Genomic DNA, 27,659 nt, shown 5'->3' with positions numbered 1-27,659 from the left:
AGTCACATATTTCTGATTGTCTCATTGTTGCAACTTAAAACATTATTCTGATATAGTCGTTTATAATTATGAGTTATATTAACTTGACATACCATCCATTTCAACTTAGTAAATCATATTTTTTTTACAATAAAACAGATTTACATAAGCAAAACTCCACTGTGAAAATTTAAATACAAATCATACTGCAAATTATGATCAAAACTTTGAGATACTGTGTCTTATTTGAGACATATTACGGAAATTATATATTGTTAAATGTCTAATTTGTTATGTTTTTGTGTAAGAAGACTATTTTATATAAAAACCGGGTAGTGTTTGTGAACAACCATATCTTTATTTTAGTAAAAACAACCTTCAATAAGTTTTAAAAGAAAGCAGAATGATCAGACAAACACGTTTTCAGTCATAGAAAAGATTTTATTCACCAACAAAATGAGCTTTTATCACATCAGGCTCTGTCTGAGTGTCCCGTCTCAGCACGTGAACAGACTCCTCTCCTCATTCTCGTTTCATCATCAACATTTGAGCTGGAGACACAGATTCAGCATCAGCATCCGTCCGTCCGTTCCTGCACGCTAACAACTACTACAGTTCAGAGGAGGGAGGAGACGCTCTGAGACAGAAAGGCAGATGGAAGGCACCGTGTGACCGACCTCAGACCCACATACAGTAGTGCCTTCACATTAGTTTAAGAACCGATTAAAAACACCGAACACGGTCAGTCACACTGACACGCCTCGCAGGCCGACAACACTCACATATCATCATCATCATCATCATCATCACTTCTTAGAGGCACTTTAGCAACAGATGAACACCAGCTGCACAGATTCTGCAATTAATGTACTCGGATTCAGAGAAGCTGCAGGAAGCTTTAACTCTCGGGTTTAAATGTATATATGTGATTATCCCTGAAGGAAAACGGAAAAGATTCATTATTTTATTTCTTTTAGCAGTGACGCTAAATGTTTGATGCTTTTCCTTGATCTCAAATTTAAGTAATTGGAATAAATCTTTTGGATTTGGACTTTTGGTCGGACAAAACAAAGAATCTGATTACAGAAAAACATACTGAAAGAAAAAGGTTTGGGACTGTTGTAGAGCTGCAACGATTAGTCGATTAGTTACCAACTATTACATTAATTGATTAATTGTTTTCAATCTTTTTTTAAGAAAAAAAAATTTCTCTGATTCAGCTTCTATAATGTGAATATTTTCTGGTTTCTTGAGTCTCTGACAGTAAACTGAACATCTTTGGATTGTTGACGTCATGTTGGACTTTGGGAAACACTGATCCACATGTTTGATATTTGGACATTTTATGGACTAATCGATTAACCGAGAAAGCAATCGACAGATTAATTGATGAGGGAAGTAACTGTTAGTTGCAGTTCTGGTAAAATCTTAAGGGCAAAATGTCAAAGGGGAATAAATGGCACAGAGAAAACAAAGAAGCTTGGACAGATATTGTGACTGACATGTTCCCAGCTGTTGTTTTGTGGGTGAATTTTTTTTTGCGCTGACAGTTTCTGATCTGACCGAGTGTTGATCAGCTGTTAGCGCCAGTTTACCACCGTGAAACTAGAGGCCCATGTGTTAGTCTAATATTGTTAAAGTTTAGGTGTCTGTTAGTGCTGGTGATCCTGTCCAGAACCCGAAGACCTGCACTGCTGCAGTGGCCTTGTGTTTAGGATTCATGTTTTCACACCTTTTCTGATGGCTGAATGTGTCAACAAATACCATTCTTACAGTTAAAAGATCCCCAGATTTCCTCACAACTTCACACCAGAAAGCAGCACAAGAGAGTTTTAAAGCCCAACAACAAGTTCTTGGAGTCGCCCTCAAACCCGGACCAGTCCGTCATCTTCATGTTCCCCTCCGTCTCCTCTCACTACAGAAGCTACACAGACAAACACATATTGATTGGTGTTGAAAAGCACAGTGGTGGCGGGTCTCCAGCAAATCCTCCTTGATCTCTGCCGTGTTATCTCTACAGACAGACAGGGGGGTTTACCTACACTAGCCTAGCAGCAGCTGGGAGTCGCAGGTGTGTTTGTGAGAGGAGGAGTCACCGCTGGGGGGGGGTTGGGCGGGCGGGGCCGGACGGAAAGCTTGGGGTCACCGTGATGAGCTCCTCTCCTTGCTGACGCAGTCGTCCTGGCTCCGGGTGTCTCCGTTGGCCGTCATGCCGCAGGTGCGTCTCTTCTTCCTGCGGTGAGACATGGCGTCGCCTTCGGAGCCTGACTCAGCCTGCAGGGAACACAACAACAACAACAACAACAACAACCACATGGTTACAGTGGATTACGTTACAGACATGAACATATCCGTCACATGTTAACACCTGCTGGCAGCGCTAACTCCTTGACTGACTGTCCCTGGTGACAGGTGTGATCCTGAGCGTGCGGATTTATATAAGCAGGGATTGTAACAGAGTTCACACTCAGCAGAACTTTATATCCAACACACTGCAGGAAGGAAACGACTTCTCTGGTTGAGCATAAAAAATACAAAACTTGAGGCAGTCACACAATGATCTGTTTCCTGTCCATTACAAAATAAAGGTGACATGCCAAAAATCTAAGCTTAAAGCTGCAATAAATGATGTTTAGTTTCCATCAGAAACAAGATGTGAACATAAAGTTCTTTGCACACCAAGTCCGTTTTTCTCATCCGACGTCATGTTGTGTCAATCATGTTTACACACCGACTCCGAAAGTTTCATCTGTCATTAAGTTTTCGGAGCAGGTTCGATTTTCTGCTGGGTTTTTTTTTTGCATCCGTCAAAAGCCTTTACAGAGTTGTTTGACCACTCAGAGCCACCGTACACGCAAACAACACAGCCTGGGAACACTGATACTATCAGCTGATCACAGGACGACTGTTGACCATGATCTTGTCTGTATGTTGCAGCGTTTTGAGGCTGTCTGAATATTTGTGTGTCGTGTTCTTGTTTTTACTGTGTGGTTCTTTCTTTTTCTTTCAAGAATTTAGAGGACCACAGAATCATCCTCGCTGCTTGACGACTCCATTTTGCCTCGTATTGCGAATTTTCGCAACGAATATAATAATAAAACACATCTGACTCAGTGTGCGAGGTTTCTGTGCGTCACGATTTTTGTCGGACTTAGTGTGCAAAGACCTTAACATTGATATATCATCAGCTGTTAAATCAATATGTTGAACTATTTTGATAATCGATTAATCGTTTTGAGAAACTTTTTAAGAAAAAAGTCCAAATTCTCTGATTCCAGTACCTTAAATATTTTCTGGTTTCTTTAGTCAAACAACTAACCAGTTATTAAAGAAACAATCACGAGTTCGTCCCAAATTGTATCCAGTGTACGTTTTTTTTTTTTTTCGGGGCAGTTGCATCGTTAACGTTTATGCTTGTGCACTGACACAGTCATATCTTCTGCTGGACTTGCTATCAGCAGATAATCAATATTAAAGGAGTCCGATCGGGATCAGTAAACTCCACTGCTCTCATGTGATTATCATGTCTGCTTGTGAACGTTTGGTATAAGTATCAAGACCTCAGTATGCCTGAATCTGAGTGTTACTATGTGTGTGTGTGTGTGTGTGTGTGTGTGTGTGTGTGTGTGTGTGTGTGTGTGTGTCAGCACATACATCAGAGGAGTCAGACGAGCTGGAGGATGACGATGATGAAGAGTCACTGGAGCTGTCGGATGCGATGCCTGTTGATTCCTGCAGGTCCACTTTGTCTGCCAGAGCTGCCAGATCAGGTCTCTCCTGCTTCAAAATACTGACAACAAACAAAATGAATGTTCAACACAGTATTTATTCATCTGGTCCCTTTTTGTCTTACATTATGTGAATTAAACGGCGTCGCCAACAAGAAGCTTTAACATTTATTCACTTATTTTTCTAGAATGAATAGTTATAAATGTTAGCTTTTCAAGAGTAGTTGGAGGAAACGCTGAATGTTGTTGCAGTTGATCATTATTATTATTATTATTATTATTATTATTATTATTATTATTATTATTATTATTATTATTATTATTATTATAATATCCAAACTGACGGTCACAAGTTTAACAGACAGTTTACACAATATTTAGCCACAAACTGAACATATTGTGTGAACACAGTGACAAAGCAGGTTAATTAGTTGTATATGGGCCACTTTCCAATGGAGAATAACTGTATATAATCCAGATGTATTACAGCTGCGCTGCCAACTTAGAGGCTACTGTCTGTTTCCAACATTATAAGAAACATTACAAGGTCAATGCTTCTCGCTGAGCACAGTTTAAATTATGTAAATGGTTACTGAGGATAATAAACACAGATATATATATTGATTCATGTAAATTTGATAAGACTTTTAGGAGCCAGCTGCCGTCGCTACGAGCGACCAGCTGAGAGTCACCAGTTAACACGGTTAACCTTGTTAAACCGAAACACCAGATGTCCTCCGTCCGTCCGCCGAACAGCCGACAGATACCACTTCCTGGAGAAGACTTTTGTTTTGTGGCTGCCTCATTGTATACAGAGTAGTGCCGTAACCAACGATTATTTTCATTATCAATTAATCTGTTGATTATTTTCTCAATTAATCGATTAGTCTTTTGATCTAAAATATGTTGATCACTGTTTTCCAAAGCCTAAGACGGCATCCTCAAATGTCTTTCCTGACCAACAGTCCACAACCCAAAAGGTTTTCAGTTAACAGTCGTATTCAGTATGAACACAGTAATATTTCAGTTAGAGTGGACTAAAAGTTCACATTTAAGAAACTGGAACCAGAGAATTTTAGCATTTTTTCTTGAGAAATGACTCAAAGCAATTAACATAAAGAGTGATGCAGGGTGTCAGTATGACATGTTAACTTTTACAGATTCTTGTCCCTAAATGACCTAAATACATAACCGTGATGGAAACAGAGGACGGCATGAAGCAGAGGGACTGTTTCCTGCTCCGACTCTCAGCTCAGGTTTTGAATGTTAGTAAATTCGGTTAAATTACTTTAGAAGCAGACGCTGGTCCTCAACCGTCCAGTGTGATCGACTCTTCGTCTGACAGTGCTATCAGCAGCCAATCAGGAGAGACGCTCCGTGCTGCACTTGGATTTTATAACCGAACTAATACGCACACTTACTGTTTGGAAATCTGATGTTGAGTGTTTCTAAGAAATATATGTACAGAGAGGAAACATGAAACACAAGCCCAAATGTTGAATTCTTACCGATACCACTTCCTGGAGAGCTTGGGCCGGCCTCGGACGGTTTTGTGCCAGACGATGGGGAAGTTGGTGGTGCTGGCAAAGTTCTGAGTGACGGCGATTGTCGTGTCCAAGTTGAGGACCACGTGCCACCATCCGCCTGCGGACACACAGCTAGTTACCATTAACATCAGAGATGAGAAAAAGAAACGCTGCTGCTGCTGCGCATTAACAGTCCTCTCAACAAGACTGTTAAACTGATTAGTCTGTCAGTCCACCACAAACGGCGAATTCCAACACAGAACAAACTCGCCTTCAGTATCAGATCGGCTGAGTCTGCGCCTTATTTTGAAAAGCTTTAAAAACTCACCTGTACAGGCATTTGTTTAATATTTCTATATGTTTTATCTCTCTGTTTCACTCCTTGGATTCCCTGGTTTTATTGCATTTTCTGTGTACGTTGTTCTTTTAAAATCTTTGTTTAATTTCTCTATGTTCATCCTCTTTGCACCTATTTTTTTTTATGGTATTATATTCTGTGAAGCACCTTGTAATTCTTGTTTTGAAAGGCACTATGAAAATAGTATATAAATATATTATTATGTGGCACCTATCATATCTATGTTACTTTTGACTAAAAAATTATTTTGTGCAAAAACAGAAAGTCAAATTTACTGGCTTTGTCTTTTCTATACAAACATCTGTAAAGCTCACTAATTAACACGAACCTCGTTTGTTTAATCTGATCAGAAACACAAATATGAAAACCTCAGTTTGTGGTTTTAAGGGGATTTATGTGCTGAAAGTATTTCTTGACAAAGCTCAGTTTCCATCTGTCCATCAGTACATCCTCACTGTGACAACACGACTTCTTAAACTGACTATTACGGCTGTTTACATCCATGCCAGACTTCTAAAACTGTATTTTCTATTTCTTAATGAAGCAAAAGGTGTAATAACTGTACCTCTAACTGTATTTCTTTAGAGTGTTTTTTTTTTTTTTTTTTACAGAGTCAGTCAGTCAGTCAGGTGAAGTCTAAATCCTGCAGCTGAGGGTTTAATCCAGCTTCATCACCATCAGCTCTGTTGGCATTACATGAATCCAGGTCACATCTGTTTCACTGCGTGTTGATACACAGAGCTGTTTGTGTCTAAATACACTCGTCCGTGCTGTGAGTCTGTGGACGCACCAAAGAAACTTAAGTGCAAAAACGCAGTTTCTACTGCGTTTTAAACGTCATTTATTAATTGTGTGTGTGGGTCTAATCTGCAGGATCTACCTGGTTCCTCAGATGTGGTGGAAACACAAACAGGATGCATAACAGAGACTTTCAGTCCCAAATTTAGTTCCTGAGATTAGTTCCTCTGATTCCAAAGTACCTGGCGATTCTGGTCTAAACAAGGCTAAAGGCTGAGAATCTGATTGGTTTATAAAACCTCTTTTCTAGAGAAGAGCAGAAGTTATTCAGCTTTCTTGTCATGAAGATGAAGATTTAGAAAATGATGTTGCTTCACTGACCAGGAACAAACACGGTCTCCCCAGGTCTCTGGAGGATCTCTAGTGGTCTGAACTCGGGAGACCAGTTGGGCTGCTGGGTGCGGGGATAAACCACATTGAACCAGGTGATAGCCTCGTCCTGCTGGTTGCCTCCGTCCTCTCTGGTCACCTTGATCAGCTCGCGGGGGGTGTTGGTGGGGAACAGGCACCACCTCTTGTGGCCCTGAACCAGGGCGTTCCAGGCGCTGGTGCCCAGCGGATCGATGTGGATGCCGGTGCCCGAGCGGGCCGGGCCCATCACAAACCACCTGAGGAGGAGACGGGGTGAGAGGATAAACCAGGTGTTCCAGATGTGTGGACAGTTAACATGTCCGTCAGCTTCTCGCGCTTCCTTCCTTTCCCTTTCTGACAAGAAGCGGATTACGTTAGAACAAAACAACCTCACACCAGTTTTAGGCTGCTGGTTCTACACTGCTAGCGGTGTAGAACCATCAGGGCTGCAACTAACAATTTTCATTATCAATTAATCCGTCAATTATTTTCTCCATTAACAGATGTGGTGTTTGGTCGATAAAATGTCAAAAAATGGTGAAAAATGTGGATCAGTGTTTCCCAAAGCCCAAGATGACATCATCAAATGTCGTATTCTCTTCAATTCCATTTTATTTATATAGTACCGTATCATAACAAAAGTTATCTCAGGGCACTTTTCACATAGAGCAGGTCTAGACTGTATTCAGATATTCAGTTAACTGTCATAGAGATTAAAGAAACCAGAAAATATTCACATTTAGGAAGCTGGAATCAGTGAATTTGGACTTTTCTTTCATAAAAAATGACTCAAAATAGCTGGAGATTAATTTCATAGTTGGCAACTAATCGATTAATTGTTTCAGCTCTCTAGTACAATGTTAGTGGATTAATCTAATAATAATTTTAAATGTAATATATTAAAAATATCAATTGTTTTTTCATGGAAACACACAAACATTTGATAGTTCAAAGTTGTGAGAATTTGATGGGTTTTTGTGTTAAATTATAGTGAATTGAATATTTTTGGACTGTTTGTTGGACAAAACAAGAAATTTGATGATGTCATAGTGCTCTAGTGAACAGTCGGGGGGGAGGATCTCACAATTCAATTCTGATTCTTTGGTGTCTGATTTGAATCAGAATCGATTGTTGATTCAAAACCAATTTTTGATTGCATGAATAGGAAAGGAGGCACAATTTTCACTCTCTTACTCCAGAAACATAACTGGCAGGTAAGATAAACAGTCTGGATGAAGGTCACTGTCAGCAGCTTTTTTTGATCTTAAAAAGTTAACTGCATTAATTTAATAGTATCTTACAGTCTTCTGCCTGTATGAGAATATTGAAATTAAAGTGTAATTTACTGACTGACATCACTGGTTAAATGTCTTTTGTAAAAACAGAAGTTGGTGTGTTTGCTCTGCAGTAATGGGAGGTTGTTATTAACGTCATGTCTCCAGCGGTGGAGAGCAGCTCCGGGGAAAGACATCGCTGTCCGACGCGCTGAGCGGCTGCAGGGTTTCTGAGGTGAAACAGACTGACTGCTGCAGTGTGTGTAGGTCAAACTGTCTCGTTTGTTACTGCTGGAGTTTGTGGCTCCGCTCTGCTAACATTAGTCTCTCTGTGATGGCGCAGAAAGGATTCACAATATACGTCATGTTCATTTTGCAAAGGTGATGTTTTTAGTCATTAAATCAAAGAAAGTGCCCAAACACTAAACGTTTTAGAAGATAACTCCAGTGTGTGTGCTGCAGATTGTCCTCACAGTTCAGTTCTGCCTTCTTCGTTCCATCAACATCAAATTATTAATTAACATTTAGAAAAACACACCCCCACTACTAAAGAGTTTAATGAAGAAAATATTTTGCAAAGAAGTCGATAATCGTTAGTTGCAGCCTAGTAAAGCTCAACGTGATCCATCAATCAAACAGCAGCTGAGCTGAATCAGACAGATCTTGATGCACAGGTTCAGATAACTGGGCAAATAATCTCCCATCCTCTGTTCAGCCAGTTTGAGCCTCTGAGCTCTAGGTGGTGCTATAGAGTCACTCTGGCAACTAAAAGTGTATTTAAGAAGTCCTTCATCCCAAGTGCCTTCAGTATTCTAACAATCTGTTTTTGATGTCTCATGTGACCTTGTCTCTGTGCTTTTTATACTAACTGCTTCATTGTCTCTATCTTGTAAGAATCGTGTGTTGTGCGTCTTTATGTTTTGGGGAGCTGAACATGATTTTCCACCCTGGTGGACAAGATATATTTTATTCTATTCTACAGATTAATAATAAAAATAATAAGATACAGTCCGACTCCACTCAGACACTTCTACCAGTTGTGTTGTTGGTTAACTGAAGAGTTAAAGGGAAAATTCACTGCTGTGAATATGATGACTTCTTAAAAACTACGTCACCTATGTAGTAGAAAAAGGCTGTAGAGTCCCCATACTGCTCTTAAGGAGGAATCCTACAACAACCAGAATGCATTGTGCATGTCCAGTCCAATCATCTACTGATTGGATGGCTGTCTGCAGGTCGTCTCTGAAGAAGACGGGCAACTTGTAGATTTGCCGGTAAATGAGCGGGGAGCTATGGGTGCATTGTAATGATACAATGCTGGTTGAAAATCTGCAAAGTTTTAAACAAAGGTCACACCTGTACGGCGGTCTGCGCTTCTCCCCTGCAAACTGGAACAGGTCGTCTCTGAAGAAGACGGGCACCTGGTAGTCCTCCAGCAGCTTCCGGCGCTTGGCGTGTTCACCGTAGCTGCTGTCAAAGATGTAGAGCGGGCTGTCGTCCCTGGTTGCTTCCAGGTACTCCACGTAGTACTTCATCTTCATTTTCACTGAGTATCCGTCATTGTCCTCCCCACACTTGAATTTCTGGTTGCGGTACTTGCGTTTGAGGCGCTCAAGAGTCCATTTTTCTCGGGCGGGCCAGGTCTCCTGGCAGTTCAGCAGGACAACAGGCTTGTAGGGCCGCTCGAAGCGCTGGATGAACTCTTCAGGACTGACATGAAGGGCGTCCACACGCTCAACGTTGTCCTGAAACAGCAAATGTCAGTGCAGAGATACACAGAGTGAGTATTGGTCTACAGCATTTCCAGAATCCTCACAGACTCATCTGTCCTGGATTTCAACATATTTCATCCATTGCATTATTATCAGGGCTGCAACTAATGATTATTTTCATTATAGATTTATCTGCTGATTCTTTTCTTGAATGGCTGATTAATCATTTGTCTGGGAATTTTCATAAAATAGTGAAAAACGCCCGTTAATAGTTTCTCACAGCTCAAGCAGATGTATTAAAATGTCTTGTCTTTGTCTAACCAACATTTTTCAGTCATATGACAAAGAAAAACAGCAAATCTTCACAGTACAGGAGTTGAAATTAATGAATATTTGCTTTAAAGACTATTAGACCTGCAACAATTAGCTGATTAATCAATTAGTTGCCAACTATTGAATTAAACACCAACTATTTTATTGATTGATGAATCGTTTTGAGCAATTTTTTAAGAAAACATCCAATTTCTCTGATTCCAGCTTCTTAAATGTGAATATTTTCTGGTTTCTTTAGTCTCTATGACAGCAAACTGAATATCTTTCGATTGTGGACAAAACAAGACATTTGAGGACGTTGTCTTTGGGAAACACTGATCCAGATTTTCCGACATTTAATAGATCAAATAACTAATCAATTGATCCTGAAAATAATGGACAGATTAATTGATAATGAAAATAATGGTTAGTTACAGCCCTAAAAATGACAGAAAACGGTCAGCTGATTATCATAATGGTTGCAAATTCATTTCTTGTCAATCGACCAATCGTTGAAGCTCTAATTATTAACATTATTTTGTTATTACTAACAGGGACAATTCACAATACATTTAAAGCACCAGATATATGTTAAAGCTAACTCTCCTCTGTAGTGCCTGGACAGAGGCCACTGATGATATGAAAAAATACTTTCATTTAACTTCCTATTAACCAGTGGTTGAAGAAGTATTCAGATCCTTTACGTAAATAAAAGTATCAATAAAGCAATGTAAAAGTACTCAATTGCAAGAAAAAGTTCCTCATGAAAAACACATAAGTATTATGAGCTTGATGTAGTTAAAGTATTGCAGTAAAAGTAGAGGTTTGGTCCCTCTGACTGATATATATATATATATATATATATATATATGACATCATTAGATTATTAATACTACTTCACCGACATCTGAGATGTGACCCCGACTACACACTGCTTTTTGTAAGCCGTCAAAAGCCAAAAAGGTTGGAAACCACTGGTTTGATCTTTACAATGTGTTGTATTTTAAAAGCTTGTTATATTATCCATTGTGTCAAATCTTCATCTGAAAAGTAACTAAAGCTGTCAAATAAATGTAGTGAATATTTCCCTCTGAAATGTAGTGGAGTGGAAGTATAAAGTAGCATCACATGGAAATACTCAAGTACAAATACCTCAAAATTGTACTTTGGTGCAGTACTTGAGTACAGTAGTACTTGAGTACATGTACTTAGTTACTTCTTACTCCACCACTACCACTTATTAATCATTGAGTGAAAGTGTTTCCATCTACAGTCTTTGCTCAGATTGACATTAATCTGAATACTGTTGAGGCACCAGAGCTATCAGAATAAAGTATATGAAACACTACATAACAAAACTTTTTCAGTGTCAACATATGTTAGCTGAAAGTCTAAATGGGCATAACGTGACCAGCAGCTCGTCAGGTTTCTGTGCCTACGTGACAAACTGCACTCCTGCGGCGGCTAGCTGCTGTTAGCTTAGCTCTGTATGCTACAGTGACAGTTACCTTTACGGTGTGATGCGACAGGTCGAAAGTCTCATGATAATCGTGCTTTATCCAGTCTAATGAATCCTTTAGCTCGGGCCTGGCGCTCCGTTTCGCCTCTTTAATCCTCTTCTTACTCTTATGGTTCATTCCTCCTGAGTGTTATCGCGGCTCAGCTAGCTATGGAGCTAACCCGACACTAGTGCAGAAACACATACGACGCTACTAGCCTGCACTGATTGTCGGCTAGCTGACACTCTCGTCGTAATTGTGTGACAAGACAACAAAACCACAAGTCGGGTGCTATTTAAATCACGTCTCCAGGTCTTTACCAACAAATGTCAGGACGCTTTTACACCTGCCTGGTCGAAATACTTTAATAAACAGTTACCAACAACAGAAGCTAGTTTGCTAGCTGGCAGGCAACACAATGCTTTTGCAACTCAACAGCGCCCGCCCCTGCTTGCCTATATAGAAAGCTCATTGGCCACAGCAACCGCGAAAGCAAAACAACGATTGGTTAAAATGTTGAATAAGCCTTCCCGCCAGTCATACTGCGTGGATTTGATTGGCTGTGGCTGTGTATCCTTCTTGTGTTTTGGTGAACGCGAAAATAGCATGGGAAAGGATAAAGGCAAAAGCGTGGTTGATAATGATACGATGAAAACATAAATTTGTCAGTTAAAATGGTTTAATATGATTTTCTAATGAGAAGACGAGGAGTGAGAACATTAGCTGGAGATGTATTAGTTTAATTAAGGGGGCATTAACGTGCACGATGGACCACAGCGGAGGCGAAACACCTAACGTTAGCTTAGCTTACAAAGTTTTCACGTTTGGAGAAAACAAGAAAAACACACTTTCTGTCTCCATACCTGAGGTCAGTTTGAGTATTTATATAAGTACATTATTATACTGGATGCACAGCAGTTTGTAGTATACCTCTGCGTGGAGCTGATATCAACTTACGATATGCTGTCATGGCACTAAAGTGCTATTAAAATATGTATATTTAAGTTAATCATGGGTATTAAAAGGGTATATTCGTTATAGAACAGAACACGCGAGACTTTCAACGATACGTTAAAGTCCTTTCTTCAATCCGGCATACATCCAGTACACAAAGATGTATTCATTAAAAATGTTTGGTTGAATTTGTTTAGTTAATTTCATTTCGGCTTTATTGTCAGACTCAAAATCAATTAGAAAAACATACAACACAAACAAGGTAGACTACATACATTAGAATAAAAAGAAAAACATTGCCGCTTCTTACAAAAGACAGTTATACCAGTGTTTCCACAGGGGTGACTGGTATCGTACAACACTAAAACTAGGATTTGACAGCAGCATGATGACCCACAGATACATTCATACATCAGATTTCAACAGAGCCTGGAAAGTGTCGAGTCCTGCATCATTAAACAAGTCGCTTGCACTGCACGACCTCGTTTTTTAAAAGGAATATCGTTACAGGCAACCTGAAACTCATGCATGCTCGCCTTTTTAATCTTTGCCCACAAGGAGGCAGTATAGAGAGGAGAGCAACATGCTCTGAAGAGATTTATCCTAATATAGTCTGAGCACAAGTTAGTTTGAGCATAATACAGCACTGCCTATGCATGGATTAGTGCTGCGACCAATGATTATTTTCATTATCACATAATCTGTTGATTATCCCTGATTAATCAATTAATTGTTTGGTCCGGAAAACGCTGAAAATGTCTTTCACTGGTTCCCAAAGCTAAAGATGATGTTCTCAAATGTCTTATTTTGTCCACAACCCAAAGATATTCAGTTAAATAGTTGGCGATCAATTTAATAGTTGACAACTAATGCATCATTTCACTGTAAACTGTGACCGTCCCTCTCAGGTTCTGGATTCACAGTACGGCATGTATGTGTGGCCATGTGCAGTGGTGCTGGCTCAGTATCTGTGGACACAACGAGAGGAGCTGAGAGACAGGACAGTGCTGGAGGTGAGACGGATCTGAACTGACATCTTTAAAAAGAAGGAGCTTGAGCTTTAACAACATGATGGACGTTATTTCTCTCCACAGCTTGGTGCAGGTGTGAGTCTACCAGGTGTGGTGGCAGCCAGGTGTGGTGCAAAGTTGATCCTGTCCGACGATGCGAAGAAGCCGCTGTGTCTGGAGAACTGCAGGCGCAGCTGTGAAGCCAACGGTGTCACTGATGTGCTCGTGGTGGGTCTCACCTGGGGGGAAGTCTCACCTGATCTCGTCCTGCTTCCAAAACTGGACATCATCCTGGGATCAGATGTTTTCTACGAGCCAGGAGGTTGGTTCCAGAGCAGAAACAACATGTACATACATTATTATTGATTAATCTGCCAATTATTCTCTCGATTTGTCTATAAAATGTCAGAATATACCTGTTTTACTTTCTTAAAGTTAAAAGAGACGTCTTCAAATGTAAAAAATCCAAACATATGCAGTTTTCTATCATGTGTGACACAGAAAAGCTGCAAAGTCTCACATATGAGAAGCTGCAACAACTGACTATTTGGCATTTCTGCTCAAAAAATGATTAAAGCAATTATTTGATTATCAGAGTAGTTACTAATTAATTTTTGTTGGAGTTTTAATGACCTGAGGAGGAGTTTACATCCTAGAATTATACACAAACTACTCATGATGGGTCTGATTCTGATGTTTTTTAGTGTTAATATCTTTAATTCAGACTGTTTTAAGCAAAAAAAATATTATTAAATTACACGTATCATAATTTTTTCAAGCAAAAATGCTTAACACTCTCTGGCTCCAGCTTCTCTAATGTGATTATTTTCTGCTTTTCTCTGTTTAAAATCATTAAAAACTGAATATTTTTAGGTTTTATTTTTAGGTTTTGGACTGTTGGTTGGAACTATTTCTGACATTTTATAAACAAAAAGTTTGATGGAGAAAATAATCAGCCGTGTTCAGCTGTCCACATACTTTTGACAATACAGTGTAAAATTTAAATTCATCTCTTGATCTGTTACAGAGTTTGAAGATGTCCTCGTGACTGTTGCTTTTCTTCTAAGAAAAAACCCAACAGCCCAGTTTTGGACGACATACCAGGAAAGAAGGTATATCTGTGGGATTGTGGGAAATGGTGTCATCTGGGGGCGTCAGTAGTCTAGTTTTCGGAAGCTTTGCCAGCTTGTGTATTTGTACCATAGAAGAAGTTTAACGATGAAGAAAATAAATAGAAAATGAGTGAAACACTCTGCAACAAAGTGAAACATGCATTAAAGGACGGGTTCACAATTTTTCAAAGTGTCTTAAAACAGCAGTCAGCCGTCAAATGAACATTGAAACCTGTTTTTCTTGCTGTAATTGTCGTGGAAATTGTCTGAAAACACTAAACACTCATGAAATAATACACAAAACACTGGTGGGTTGAAGATTAAAAATTACTATTGTACAATAAGGAGACAGAACACACAAATATTTGCATCAGCTTGTCTCACCAAACAAAGGAAAGGAATGGAATGGAAAAAACAAAGGAAGGAACAGAGAAATGATTTATAATTAGTCAACGTATCAGCTTATATGATTACAACCAATGGCACACAGTCACAGGATATATATTTATATGCACATGTATGTTACATAAGAGTCACATTTCCCCTTGAGCTGTTGACTTGTTTTGCTTATTCTAGATTGCAGAGTATGACCTTATTTGGCGTGAAACAGGATGGGAAAGGCCAGTGGGGCCTCTTAACACTAACAAAAGAACATTCCTATCCGGAGGCAGACACAGAGAGACCCAAGGACAATGTATTTGTATGTTAAAATGAGACGATAATCATCTGATCGTCTCATCACCTCAACATAATCATTCCTCCTGTTCATACTGACCATTAGAAGATCCCTTCATAATGCACTTACAATGGAAGTGATGGGAAAAATGTATTTAAAAGTTTATCTGAAGCTAATATGAAGCTTCAGCGTCCAAATGAGTCAAATCAAGTAGATATCTTTCAACGTTACAGTCTTTTTAATGCCAAAGTTCCTCTTTTTGTTACTATACTTCCACCTGCAGCTCAACAGGGAAACACTGTCCGAGGAAACACAAAGAGGGAAATTTATGTAAATGTGTCAGATATCCACTTGATATGACTAACTCAGACTGCTGAAGCTGAATAGAAGCTTCACACAGACTTGCACAACATGACTCTTCAAGTGAAAAACAAACTGAAACCTTTTACGATAAAAAAAACTTACAATAGCAGTTGAACTTTTTTTGAGATTCACTTTAATTGATGGCAGTTGGATACTAATGACAGTTAAACAAGCGTTTGAATGTCATTGGTTGATTCTGAACCAGTTATAAAAGGGTGTTCACACTTATGCAGCCAGGTTACTGCAAGTTTTTTGAATCTTTTCTGCTTTGTGAGAAAAAAATCCGGTTTCTGCTTTAACTCTCATATCTGTCGTCCTCTTTGTGTTTCAGTGCTGACTGGTCGATTGAAGCTTTGCTCCACAGATGGAAACTGAACTGTGTCGAAGTCAAACTGGAGAGTTTTAACGCCGATAAATCTCAGCTGGCTGGATCGACTCTACCAGGCAGGCACATCATCCAGATGATGATAATCACACTGAAGACAGAAGACGGACAGTAAAAGACAGATTTGTGGGGGTTTTTTATCGTCTCACTTCCCTGCACATGTTGCCTGTCATCATTATTCATTGTCGGTGCCTCACAGCTGGGTAACAATAAACATGGAGGAGAGCAACAACAGCGACGGGGGTCAATGGAGAGACGAGGAAGTTTCACATTTGTTGGACATTTATGGAGAAGCTTCTATTCAAGCCAAACTGTAGGAACTTATCGTAACCGGATGCTAGCAGCCATGTCATCCACGTTAATGATCTAACGTTGTTGTTGTTGTTGTTTTTGTACACATGTGGCTCATATTTCAGTTAAATCTGTGCATTTGTGGCAGTTTAGGACCTCAGTGTTGTTCACATTGGAGCTGACTAAAACATCTGAACTGGGCATTAAGGCTCACTGTGTGTACCCTGTTCATGGCAGAAGGTAGTAAAAGTTATGTTGCAGAGAGAAAAGACATTAAAGACATTTATAGTTACAAAGAAGATGTCAATTTTTTTTATTAAAAAGTGTTGAAAATCAGTCTTTGAAAATGTTTTATTTATTTTTATGGCATTTTTCTAGTCACAAAGACAAGCAACACATATAGAGACACAATATTTATTATTGTAATTTATTCTTTTGTATTTTCCTAAATCATGTTGTATTTAACTTAGTTTTTTTTGTTCATTTTTAAGTTGTCTGTTGTATCATATACACCTGTTTTATTTCTAGAATGCTGTTTTATTTTGTATGTGTGTAAATTATAAGTTAAGCTAAGCAACAGTCCACAGACTGACGCTGACCAGGATGGAAGAAATACTCCTTCAGTAAAAGTACCAATACAGCAATGTAAAAACACTCCAGTAAAAGTCCTGCATGAAAAACCCTCCTACAGTAAAAGTATATAAGTATTATAAGCTTGATTTAGTCACGGTGGGTCATGAGGGGTCGTGAGATGATTAATGGGAGAGGAAAGAAGAAAAAAAAGTTCTGATTCACAAATCTGTTTTCAGTTTTTGGGCTTTTTCTCTAATCTAATCACAACTGAATGAAGCTCCCTTCAATAAGGTCTATTATACAGCGGCAGGCTGTGGGACGAACTTCACTCTCTGGCAGAAACAGGAACAATGGTAGATCATTTATATACGTATAATAAATCTTCGTATACAGTCAGTGGTCGGGAACGGCAACGGTTGCCATCATCCACCAGCTGTTGCAGGATGAGAGAAGGAGATCTTCCAGAAGGCGGATTGTTTTTGTTTTATTTCGTTTTAAATATTTTTATTATCCATAATACAAAAAGACATTTCTTGGACAAGTGGAGATGAGCCATTTTTCAGTCATGCGATCGAAAAAAATCGATTTTTAAAGACCACTTGTTATGCAGCAATTCAAAAAGAATTTCCTCATCTTTACTGTTCACATTTTTTAAATCTTTGATTTTGATGTGCGCAAAAGATAAAGAAAAATACAATTTTTTGGGACTTTAGGGGCTCTGTATAATAATAACTTGTTCCCACAAGATAATTATGTTGTGCGCACAAATTAATAACTTCTTCCCTCAAGATAATAACTTGTTTGCACAAGATAAAAAAAAATACAATCTTTTGGGACTTTAGGGGCTCCGTAGTTATCTCCAACAAACTTCTGTTAGGATGTTCGGAAAGTGGCCACGCCTGTAGGCTGAAGCCGAAGCAGCAGGGTTAAACTGGTATGAAAGTAGTACGGGATGAAAGTAACGCGGCGATTTCCCCCCGAGCCCATACATGTTTAACATGTTTAACTGCATCTGTACATACAGCACACGACACTTACTAGAACCTCGAGAAATCGTGTGGATATGTCATACTTCCGCTGAGTTTTATCTGAAAAGCTGTTTTCGACCACGGTAAGTAATTTCACTCAAACGGTTTTTTTTAAATTTCTTTAGACGAGTTGTGTTTATTGTTTCATGTCATGATCATTTGACGGATTATTTAGTACTTTAACACATCCTGAACTAATACTAACTCTACTTTGATCAAACCACTGCACCTACAGTACAGGACAAGGATGAGGAATGTCTTTTGAGTCTTTTGTCTGCACTGGTGCGAGGCATGTTATATCTGTCACAAATCAGACAATGAATAAAACAAGAGAATTTATTTTAGTAATACAGCATATTAAATGTGTTATTTTTACACTGTTGACTGTACACTAGCTTGTGAGCTGTTATCTCTAACACACCTCTGTTAGGATGTTTAGAAGTGGCAACTACAAGGCCTTGAGGCTGAAGCCAACATAGTACCTTACAGTGCAATGCCACTGACAGCTGCTAGATGCTGGCTCCAAAGAAAGAAGGCCTTCCTCCCCAAAAAAGTCCTGAGCTCCCCCGGAAGCAACAAAATTTTGAGTTTGTGGGGGTCTTGGAAAAAACAAGCATTAAGTATAAATAAGCATTAGTGGCCGGTGCAACTTTATCATCTGACAATTATGCACTTAACATGATTGATGGACATGTTCAGGGTGTGTTTATGTATCATGGCTCACGTGCTTCTGTTCTCTGCATAATTATTGTGCGTGGATTAATAATAATGATGATGATGATGATGATGATAATAATAACTTTATTTGTATAGCACCTTTCATACAAGAAATGCAGATAAAAGTGCCTCACAACAAAATAAATTACATGCACCAAGTGCTTTAAATGAAAAGGACATAAAAGCATGTAAAAAAAAACATTGATGTAACACAACATAAAAAATACAGTGAAACTAAAATAGATAGAATGCATACTGAATAATAATCAAAGAATTAAGTATGATAAGAACAAATTAAAGCATAGAATATGTAGAATGTATAAAATAAATATACATTTTATCACACACACTTATACACGCATGTGCTCACATGCTCACGCACACATACACACAGATGGGGGAGCAAACAGGAAGGCAGGAAGGAAGTAAAGATGAAAGTGTTCGGTCTGTTCAAACTCCATTTTAAAGTCAACAGAGCAGAAGGAGGAAAACAGCAAGTCTGAGGCAGGGTGAGTGTTAATATTAGCACTGCAAATAATGATTACTGTAATTATTGATTAATCTACTGATTTTTCTTTTTTGGATTAATTGTTTAGTTGATTAAACTAAGAAGAAAAATATGAAATCACCATGTTGATGTCCTTAAACATTGTTTGCTGTTTTTCATTTCCTGGTGTCTGCATCCTCACAGCAATGTAACATGGCACCATGGCTGTTGCAGCAATTAAAAGCTTGGCTTTTAACTTAATGTTCATATTTTGTTTGCCTGTTGCTTATAGCCTTCTTGTTTTTGTGTGACAAAAGCTATCATGACGTTATCCAGCTAAATTGATGGATTTGCTCACACACTCCTCAAACATATGCCACTTATGAAATCAAGAATATTGCTTTTCATGAAAGATGGCAGATAGTTGTTACAATGATGCTTTTTCTCATATTAATTATCATCTAAATATTTCTGTGGAGTTCTTCTCGGTAGCAGTGTTATGTATGTTAAATGTGTGTGTAAACAAAGCCAACAAGATAAATGGCTAACAACATAATCTAGCTTTGAGACACAGGCCTCAGGTCCTGTGATTCTTCATAGTTGTAGAAATGATTGGAAGATGAATGCAGTATATTGGAGAATGCATAGGGGCACTTTGACTACAGTTGTCCTCTCCACTTCACTCATTGATTTGATAACATTAGAGAAAATCATTTAACAGAAATTGCAATTGCATGCAAGCATAAAGAGATCCTCAAGTTTAAATAAACAATGAGTGGTTATTATTAAAGATGGCCCTGAATCAGTCATCAAATCGATTTCTGTACTTTTAGCTTTTTAACATACAAATATGTGATCTGGGTCCAAACACTTCCTCTGGATGAAATAACAAAATGTAACCATAATTTTTCTTGCAAGTATAGCCAGATAACCACCTGTTGAAAGGCACCAGAATAAAGGAAATTACATCTACTCTATTAAAAATTATCTGAGGGAGGAACCCCAGACCCACATTTTCAATGCTTCCTACATCCATGTGCGCCACACTGATTCATTAAAATAAAGGTCACAATTAAGAACGACATAGATGTTTATCTGATATCTGTTTGATGGATTTAAACCAGAATCAAAGTTTATCTTTATCATGGCTAGAAAACACACACGGTCATAGTTAAATTAATGTAAACTAATAAGAAGCTACTAAGTTGAGAGGTAGGACTGGTTTATTATATTGTGTGTGTGTCTCCAGTGTTTCTGGTTTACCTCTCAGACTCCTTAGAGGAAGAGAACAGACCAGAATTTCTAATTTCCAGCTGTCTGTCTATGAAGAGTGACCAGTCAAAAGGTGATCCTCCAGCCTTCAGTAATGAACTTGGACCCTGAGACACAAAGTAAAAGGCTGTTTTTACTGTAAACTTATGAAGATGATTCAGTGTTGAAATGTAATTTAAAAAAAACACCACTGACTGACAACCCACACTCTACTACAACCATCTCCATCAGTTATTAGTGAGAATCTGAAGATCTTCTGCATCACATTTATCCATCTAAATATAAAGTGGCAGCTGATGTGTTTAGCAAAGCTGTGCAGTTCATAAAAATGTCTGTAAATGATACAGTCAAACTACATGCATGCATCAGACTTTACAAACAAACAAGAGATAAATGTTCAGGATTTGTGTCATAATCATTCACAGTGTTTACACATTTAGAAGTTCAAATCTCTGTTCTCACATTTGTTTTCAGTTATAGATACAAAAAGAACCACAGACCCCATATTCATAGTGTGTACTTTGGTTTTTCTGTTGTTTGGTATTTAAACACTTGTTTGTGAAAATGCTGTAAAAGTACGATATCACTTGAAAAGATGAAGGCCTCAAGGTGGGTTCAGCATTAGCAGTTAGAAACAAAAGGCCCAGTTCTGACACAAACACCTAAACTGTGTTTCTTATTTGCAGAACAGAAAATGCTTCAAAAGGTGTTGAGATCTGAAAACTCTTCATGCAGTCATCAAAATCATAGACTGAACATGGCATGTCTATATTCCCTTAGATCAGGACCTCCACCAATGAGGTAATGTTTTGACCCGTTTGTTTCTACATTTGTTGGTTTGTCTGTCTGTCTGTCTGTCTGACCCTAACCCCCACCCTTCAAGGGACCCCAACAGCGCATTATGTGAATTGTGGAAAGGCCAGCTTTGATGCTTAGGGAGCATAGGGCCTATTAGGATGGGGAAAAAACATTCATAAGGAAACATAGGGCTGACCCCGACTGAACCTGCTGATTTATTTATCTTCTCTGGTGTCACAGAGAGCTCAAAGAGAAATACTATCAGCATCATTAGTCAGGACTAGAATGTGATATATCATAAGTAGAGACAGACAGGAAGGATGACACAGGATGAAAAAGCCTGATATTACAGGAGGATAGTCACTGTGTTTCACTTGTTTCACATTTTATTGGGGAAATGCTGGGCTTACATATCACTTATATGATCACTTCCTTGACAGTTTTGCGTTCAGCAGTTAACAGTAGTTTAACTTTTAATTAATGACAAAAACACATATGTAGCCAACTATTAAAATCCTGTGGTTTGTCTTTTGTTTTCACAGAACAAAAAAAACACACATAAGTGCACTTTGAAACAAGACCCTCATTTTCACGCACTCTCGGTTGACAACTTTCACACCAGCGTTGATGAACCATTCAAAACATGTAAAGACACCAGAAATCACTGAACAACAACAAACAGGTGAGTTGTGAAAGCAGAGGTCTAACTCGACTTTGTTGACTGTTGTTTAAGATTGAACTTTTATTCTCAACATTTAAGCCAGAAAAATGTAAATTTTAACATGTACATTTTCATGACAACTGAGAAAACTCGATCTGATAGAAAGCTCCAGAACCGCTACTGAGTAGACTTGTGGTAAGATGTTTTCACTGAAGATCCTCTTGTTATTACAGTAGAAACACAGAATGAGTTCCTACTGGCAGACAGAAACACAACTGTTCTTTAATCAGTGTTCTCTGATTTTACCAGAGAGCCAAGATGACGGAGATGGACCTCCTTAACGTTCTGGAAGATTTAACAGATGATGAATTTAAGAAGTTCAAGTGGTCCCTGAAGTATGAAAAGTTAGGCAACATCTCGCCCATCAAAGAGAGCCAGCTGTCAGAGACAAAGAGGCAGGACGTGGTGGATCTGATGGTGCATAAATATGAATTTGCTGGAGCTGTGGAGGTGATCAAGAGCATTTTAAAGAAGATCAGCAGGAATGATCTGGTGAGGGAATTGCCAAACATCGGCTCAGGAGCAGAAGGTCAGTCATAGGAAGAGAAAAACATAACATGACTTCCAGACAGTAGATCTGTGAGGAAAAACAGCCTATTTCTTTATATTTTTCATAATTTTAGATACAGTACACACAGTAAGTATTTGGACAGTTACACATACTCATTTTTGTTCCTCAGGTTCTGTGCTTCAGCACATTCAATTAAAAATAAAATAATTGATATTACATTAAAGTCTCACCCTTAATTTGAGTAGGTTTATTAAGTAATGGAACAGATACACATGAAGTCAGACTAAATGATCATATAACAATGCTGACATAAGTATGTGAACCGATGTCCACGGTAAATCTGGCGCTATCTCCTCCGCTGATCAACAGACACTATTGGTTGGTATTGGTTGAACTAGGCTGGTTTCATACCGTGGGTAATTTGGGGAGTTGTCATTTGATCATTGAAATTTTGTGGGTCTTACTCTGGAAAACATGAATGAACTCTTGTCAGGGGGGAAGTGACGTCATTCTGACAGGTGGTCCTACAAAGTAACCATTATTGGTTACTGTAATGGGGTTTGGGGATAGGAGAAACCTTATTTCCCCAGGTAGATTTCTCCTGGGGAATGTTGATTTCTCTGCCATAGTCATTTGTTTACAGTAATTATATGCATACCCTTCTTCCACCAACAGACCTCCATCATCGAGACCCCGATAATTCTGCAGGTCCCCGGGCTCCAGAGGCTGCAGAACTCGGGCATGTCCACAGAGGTGCTGTGTCTTCTGTGTTCAGTTAACTGTACAGTTCCTCAATAATTATTTTGTTAAGGATTGTTTCATGTTTTAAGTTTGTTCGACATTATCTCCACACTGTTTAAGTTAATTAGTTTCACAAAGTCGTTTTTCGCGTCTTTCAGTCTCATCTGGCAAGACCCGGTGTGCATTTACGTGGAAGAGTTATTGGTCAACTGAACACTCACTGGGTTGTCGTTGGTCTTTGTTTATAGATGAATGTGGGTTGTAGGTGGAAGTAGACAAGGCAGCATTACTGAGGTGGCGCATCACTTGTAAACTTGCATGTAATACTGTAATGTATATAGTATGTAGGCTAAGCGCTTTTGTCAAGAAATCTGTCTGAGAGCCTATAGAAATGATTATTTCATCCTTGTATGTATAGTCCAACTAAAACTGAAACTAACAAAAAAGTATCTCCTAGATGTCTAAAGTTGGTTTCCACCACTTAACTTACTGTTTATTGAATTCAGACACAATCATGAGGTGAGTAAAAGTTCTTACTAAGACACACAAAGCATAACAGAACAAAAAGTCAGGACTAACAAACGTTTTCTATCAATAATACTGATAAAATAAGAAAGGCATGCTTCGAGAATAAGGTCAGTGTAGAGGAGAAATCTGATCACTGAGTTGTTGCATGTACACACAGATTTACAATAACTAGGTTACTACTGTGCGTGTTAACACGTTCCCCGATTACCAACGTAACCTAGTTTCTCTGAGTAACCTGGTTATATAAGCACATGTAAACACACTGATAGATGTTTAAATCTACATTTTTCCTCTCTTTCAGCAGATAGTGGTCTGCAGGAGGTTTTAGATATATATAAGTTAAGTCTGAGGAGGAGATGTCAGCATGTGACTGAAGGAACTGATGAAGCAGGAAGTGAAACCCTCCTCAACAGGATCTACACTGAGCTCTACATCACAGAGGGAAAGAGTAAAGAGGTTAACACCCAACATGAGGTGAGACAGCTTGAGACAGCTTCCAAGACGCTCCATGACACTCCAATCAAGTGCCACAACATCTTTAAAGCCTTACCTGACCAACAGAAATACATCAGAGTTGTTCTGACGAACGGCGTCGCTGGCGTAGGAAAAACCTTCTCAGTTCAAAAGTTCACTCTGGACTGGGCAGAGGGCTCAGAAAACCAAGATGTCAGTCTGGTGATTCTGTTTTCGTTCAGGGAGCTGAACTTTATCAAAGATGAGAAGTACAGTCTTCTCATGCTGATCCATGAATTCCATCCAACATTACAGAAGGTCACAGCAGAACACCTTTCTGACTGTAAAGTTTTGTTCATCTTTGATGGCCTGGATGAAAGCAGATTTTCACTGGATTTCAAGAACAGGAAGGTCGTGTCTGATGTCACACAGATGTCATCAGTCAATGTGCTGTTGAGAAGCCTCATCGAGGGGAATCTGTTTCCACTAGCTCTTGTCTGGATAACTTCCCGACCTGCAGCAGCCAATCAGATCCCTCCTACATGTGTTGACAGGGTAACAGAAGTACGAGGCTTCACTGATGACCAGAAGGAGGAGTACTTCAGGAGGAGATTCGGTGATGAAGAGCTGTCCAGCAGAATCATCTCACACATCAAGACATCCAGGAGCCTCCACATCATGTGTCACATCCCAGTCTTCTGCTGGATCACTGCTACAGGTCTGGAACACATGTTGACTACAGATCAGAGAGGAGAGCTGCCCAAGACCCTGACTGACCTGTACACACTCTTCCTGCTAGTTCAGACAAAAAGGAAGAGGCACAAGTATGATGAGGGACATGAGACAAGTCCACAGGTTAAGCCAAAGCGGAAGAAGCACCAGTATGATGAGGGACATGACACGAGTCCACAGGAGCTGACAGAGGCTGACAGGGAAGTCCTTCTGAAGTTGGGGAGGCTGGCGTTTGAACAACTGGAGAAAGGAAACATCATGTTCTACCAAAAAGACCTGGAGCAGTGTGGTCTTGATATCACAGAGGCCTGGGTGTACTCAGGATTTTGTACACAGATCTTCAAAAGAGAGTGTGTGATCTTCCAGAAAACAGTCTACTGCTTTGTTCATCTGAGCATTCAGGAGTTTCTGGCTGCAGTCTACATGTACCACTGTTACACCAGCAGCAACACAGAGGTACTGGAAGACTTCCTGGGGAAAAAACACAGTTACTCATCTCTGGATGACTTCCTTATGGGAGCCATGGAGAAATCTCTCAAAAGTAAAAATGGCCACCTGGACCTGTTTGTTCGCTTCCTCCATGGCCTCTCTCTAGAGTCCAACCAGAGTCTCTTAGGAGGCCTGCTGGGTCAGACAGAAAAAAGTCCAGAAATCATCCAGAGAGTCATCAACAACCTGAAGGAGATGAACACTCGTGATATCTCTCCTGACAGAATCATTAACATCTTCCACTGTCTGATGGAGATGAACGACTGCTCAGTACATCAGGAGATTCAAGAGTTCCTGGAGTCAGCGAACAGATCAGAGAGGGAACTCTCTGAGATCCACTGCTCAGCTCTGGCCTACATGCTGCAGATGTCAGAGGAGGTTCTGGATGAGTTGGACCTGGAGAGGTACAACACATCACTGGAGGGACGTCGGAGACTGATCCCAGCTGTGAGGAACTGCAGAAAGGCTCAGTAAGTCCATATGTGATAAGCATTTTAAATCAGTGTAGATTAGTAGTTTAGTTCTTCCAATATGAATAATAAAATTCTTATTGTTGTTAAAATAGTGCTCTCCCTGTTTATAGCCGAAATGTCAGTTATATTTAGCCACAGATGTTCTTGAGCTGATTCAAATGCTGAGAGTGCAAATAATGTTGATTTTTCAGTTGGTTGTGTTTATAGCTGTTAAGTTATTCAACACATTTATTCTATTTATTTCTAGTAATTATTGGATTCTACAGTTTTTTTCTTCTGTTTATATTCCTTTGGGTGACGATGCGTCATTCAAATCTGGTAAAACAAATGAAGGAAGTTGACTGAGGTTTTGTTACAGCAGCATTTTATCATAACATACAGTGCTGCTTGAAAGTTTGTGAACCCTTTAGAATTTGCTGTATATCTCCATAAATATGACCTAAAACGTGATCAGATTTCCATTCAAGTCCAAAAACTAGATAAAGAGACATCAGTTAAACAAATGAGATTAAAAAAAATCAAACTTTTTGGCTTGAATGAGAAGCGTTATGTTTGGCGATGAGCAAACACTGCATTCCAACATAAAAACCTTAACCCATCTGTGAAATATGGTGGTGGTATTATTAAGGTTTGGGCCTGCTTTGCTGCCTCTGGACCAGGGGCCTGTTTTAGAAAGCAGGTTCAACAAACTCTGAGTCTAACCCTTAGCTCTGAGTTGATGAACCCCAAGATGGGAAACTCAGAGTTTTCGGATTCATAACAGCTCATCAGAGTCAGTTCAATCAACTCTGAGTATGTTCACTCTGAGGTAATCGTGTGCGTGATGAATGAAAAAAGCCATCATCAATGGAGCTGCGATACTATGAGTCACCATGGCAACAAGCAAATAAAAAACAGAGCCTACATTTTAATCCAGTGGACGTAGAGATATGAATGCATGTGTGTGTGGACCCTGAACATTTATCTTTAAAAAAAAAAGAGCAGGAAAAGTGTCAATAAGTTAACACAATAAAGTTTTATTGAGTGTTGTCTATTATTTCATCATTTACCAGATGTACATTTCCTTAATAATGATAAAGTGGAATCTGACTGTGTATCAGGCTGTAGCGCTACATTACATTTTAAATATATTTTTATGGACTTATGGATGTGAACCTGACAGCAGGTAGCTAGCAATGAGAGATGATCTTTCTCAACTGTAACTGTTCACTCAGTTGAACTGAAAATATCCTGGAGTCAAGTTGAAAAAAGCGGACAGTAAAAATATTTTTCTGTTCAAGGTGGCCTCCTTTCATCCTCAAGATTAAAGCAAAACAAAGATTAAAAGTCTGCAAGTATGAGAGAGAGTGATGAGAGTTATTGTTTCATTGAAACACAGTGAGATACGATTAACTGAGTGGAGTGCTCTGGTAGCCTACTGGTTAAGATGCATGCCATATAATTTATAACATAACCAAGAAAACCCATTCAGCCCCCTGAATCGGGCTGAATGAAGCTGGTATGCTCTCATCTCTGCCTGGGAGGCAGACCCAGCTCTAGGTTTTGCAACCTGAGTGGAAGTGATGAACGACTTGTCCAAGTTGTCCTCCCCTGATATGAGGAATCCCAAGGTGTCCTCATCATCGTCTTTGTAGTTCAACTCCAACATGTCTTCCAAAGGTAGCAGCAGCGTGGCTAGGTCCACCTGTGAGCCCCAGCTAGTGATAGTGCTGGTGCGTGGCCCGGCATCCATGTCTGTCCCCACCATCTCCCCGTCATCAACTTGCATGTTGCTGACAGACAAGTAAGGCTTGTTATTATTCAAGCCA

General features: G+C 39.3%; 3 protein-coding genes across 17 annotated transcripts in view; 2 read left to right on the top strand and 1 right to left on the bottom strand.

The window, feature by feature from the left end:
* Positions 1-399: 399 nt before the first annotated feature.
* On the bottom strand, positions 400-11,957 carry jmjd6 (jumonji domain containing 6, arginine demethylase and lysine hydroxylase). The gene is made up of 6 exons (XM_067616409.1): positions 11,547-11,957; positions 9,371-9,759; positions 6,711-6,997; positions 5,216-5,351; positions 3,634-3,769; positions 400-2,253 (listed from the first exon to the last, which is right to left on the bottom strand). Exons 1-6 carry the CDS (start codon positions 11,673-11,675, stop codon positions 2,122-2,124), a joined length of 1,209 nt encoding a protein of 402 aa, XP_067472510.1. The 5' UTR covers positions 11,676-11,957; the 3' UTR covers positions 400-2,121.
* On the top strand, positions 10,939-16,664 carry LOC137201383 (histone-arginine methyltransferase METTL23-like). 2 transcript variants are annotated; one of them, XM_067616420.1, is made up of 5 exons: positions 10,939-11,001; positions 13,400-13,504; positions 13,586-13,823; positions 14,529-14,613; positions 15,984-16,664. In XM_067616420.1, exons 2-5 carry the CDS (start codon positions 13,421-13,423, stop codon positions 16,150-16,152), a joined length of 576 nt encoding a protein of 191 aa, XP_067472521.1. In that variant the 5' UTR covers positions 10,939-11,001; positions 13,400-13,420; the 3' UTR covers positions 16,153-16,664. The 2 variants fall into 2 exon arrangements, with proteins under 2 accessions (XP_067472521.1, XP_067472520.1); XM_067616419.1 differs by lacking the exon at positions 10,939-11,001 and adding an exon at positions 12,116-12,405.
* A 961-nt stretch (positions 16,665-17,625) lies between these two features.
* Positions 17,626-27,659, top strand: part of LOC137168307 (NACHT, LRR and PYD domains-containing protein 12-like) — a 45,753-nt gene continuing 35,719 nt past the window's right edge. For 2 of the 14 annotated variants that reach the window (XM_067570847.1, XM_067570848.1), the window contains exons 1-6: positions 17,636-18,012; positions 21,092-21,206; positions 21,746-21,885; positions 22,174-22,453; positions 23,111-23,188; positions 24,006-25,848. In XM_067570847.1, the coding sequence (XP_067426948.1) occupies positions 22,183-22,453; positions 23,111-23,188; positions 24,006-25,848 (2,192 nt within the window). In that variant the 5' untranslated portion in view covers positions 17,636-18,012; positions 21,092-21,206; positions 21,746-21,885; positions 22,174-22,182. Of the gene's footprint in view, positions 18,013-19,114; positions 19,156-21,091; positions 21,207-21,745; positions 21,886-22,026; positions 22,060-22,173; positions 22,454-23,110; positions 23,189-24,005; positions 25,849-27,659 lie in introns of those variants that run through there. The other 12 variants (XR_010924262.1, XM_067570845.1, XM_067570838.1 and 9 more) reach the window with 10 other exon arrangements.

The sequence above is a fragment of the Thunnus thynnus genome, chromosome 17, assembly GCF_963924715.1.
Source record: "Thunnus thynnus chromosome 17, fThuThy2.1, whole genome shotgun sequence".
NCBI classification, from domain to species: Eukaryota; Metazoa; Chordata; class Actinopteri; order Scombriformes; family Scombridae; genus Thunnus; species Thunnus thynnus.
The sequence above is the reverse complement of the archived record's forward strand: the minus strand, read 5'-3'. Positions and strand labels throughout refer to the sequence as shown.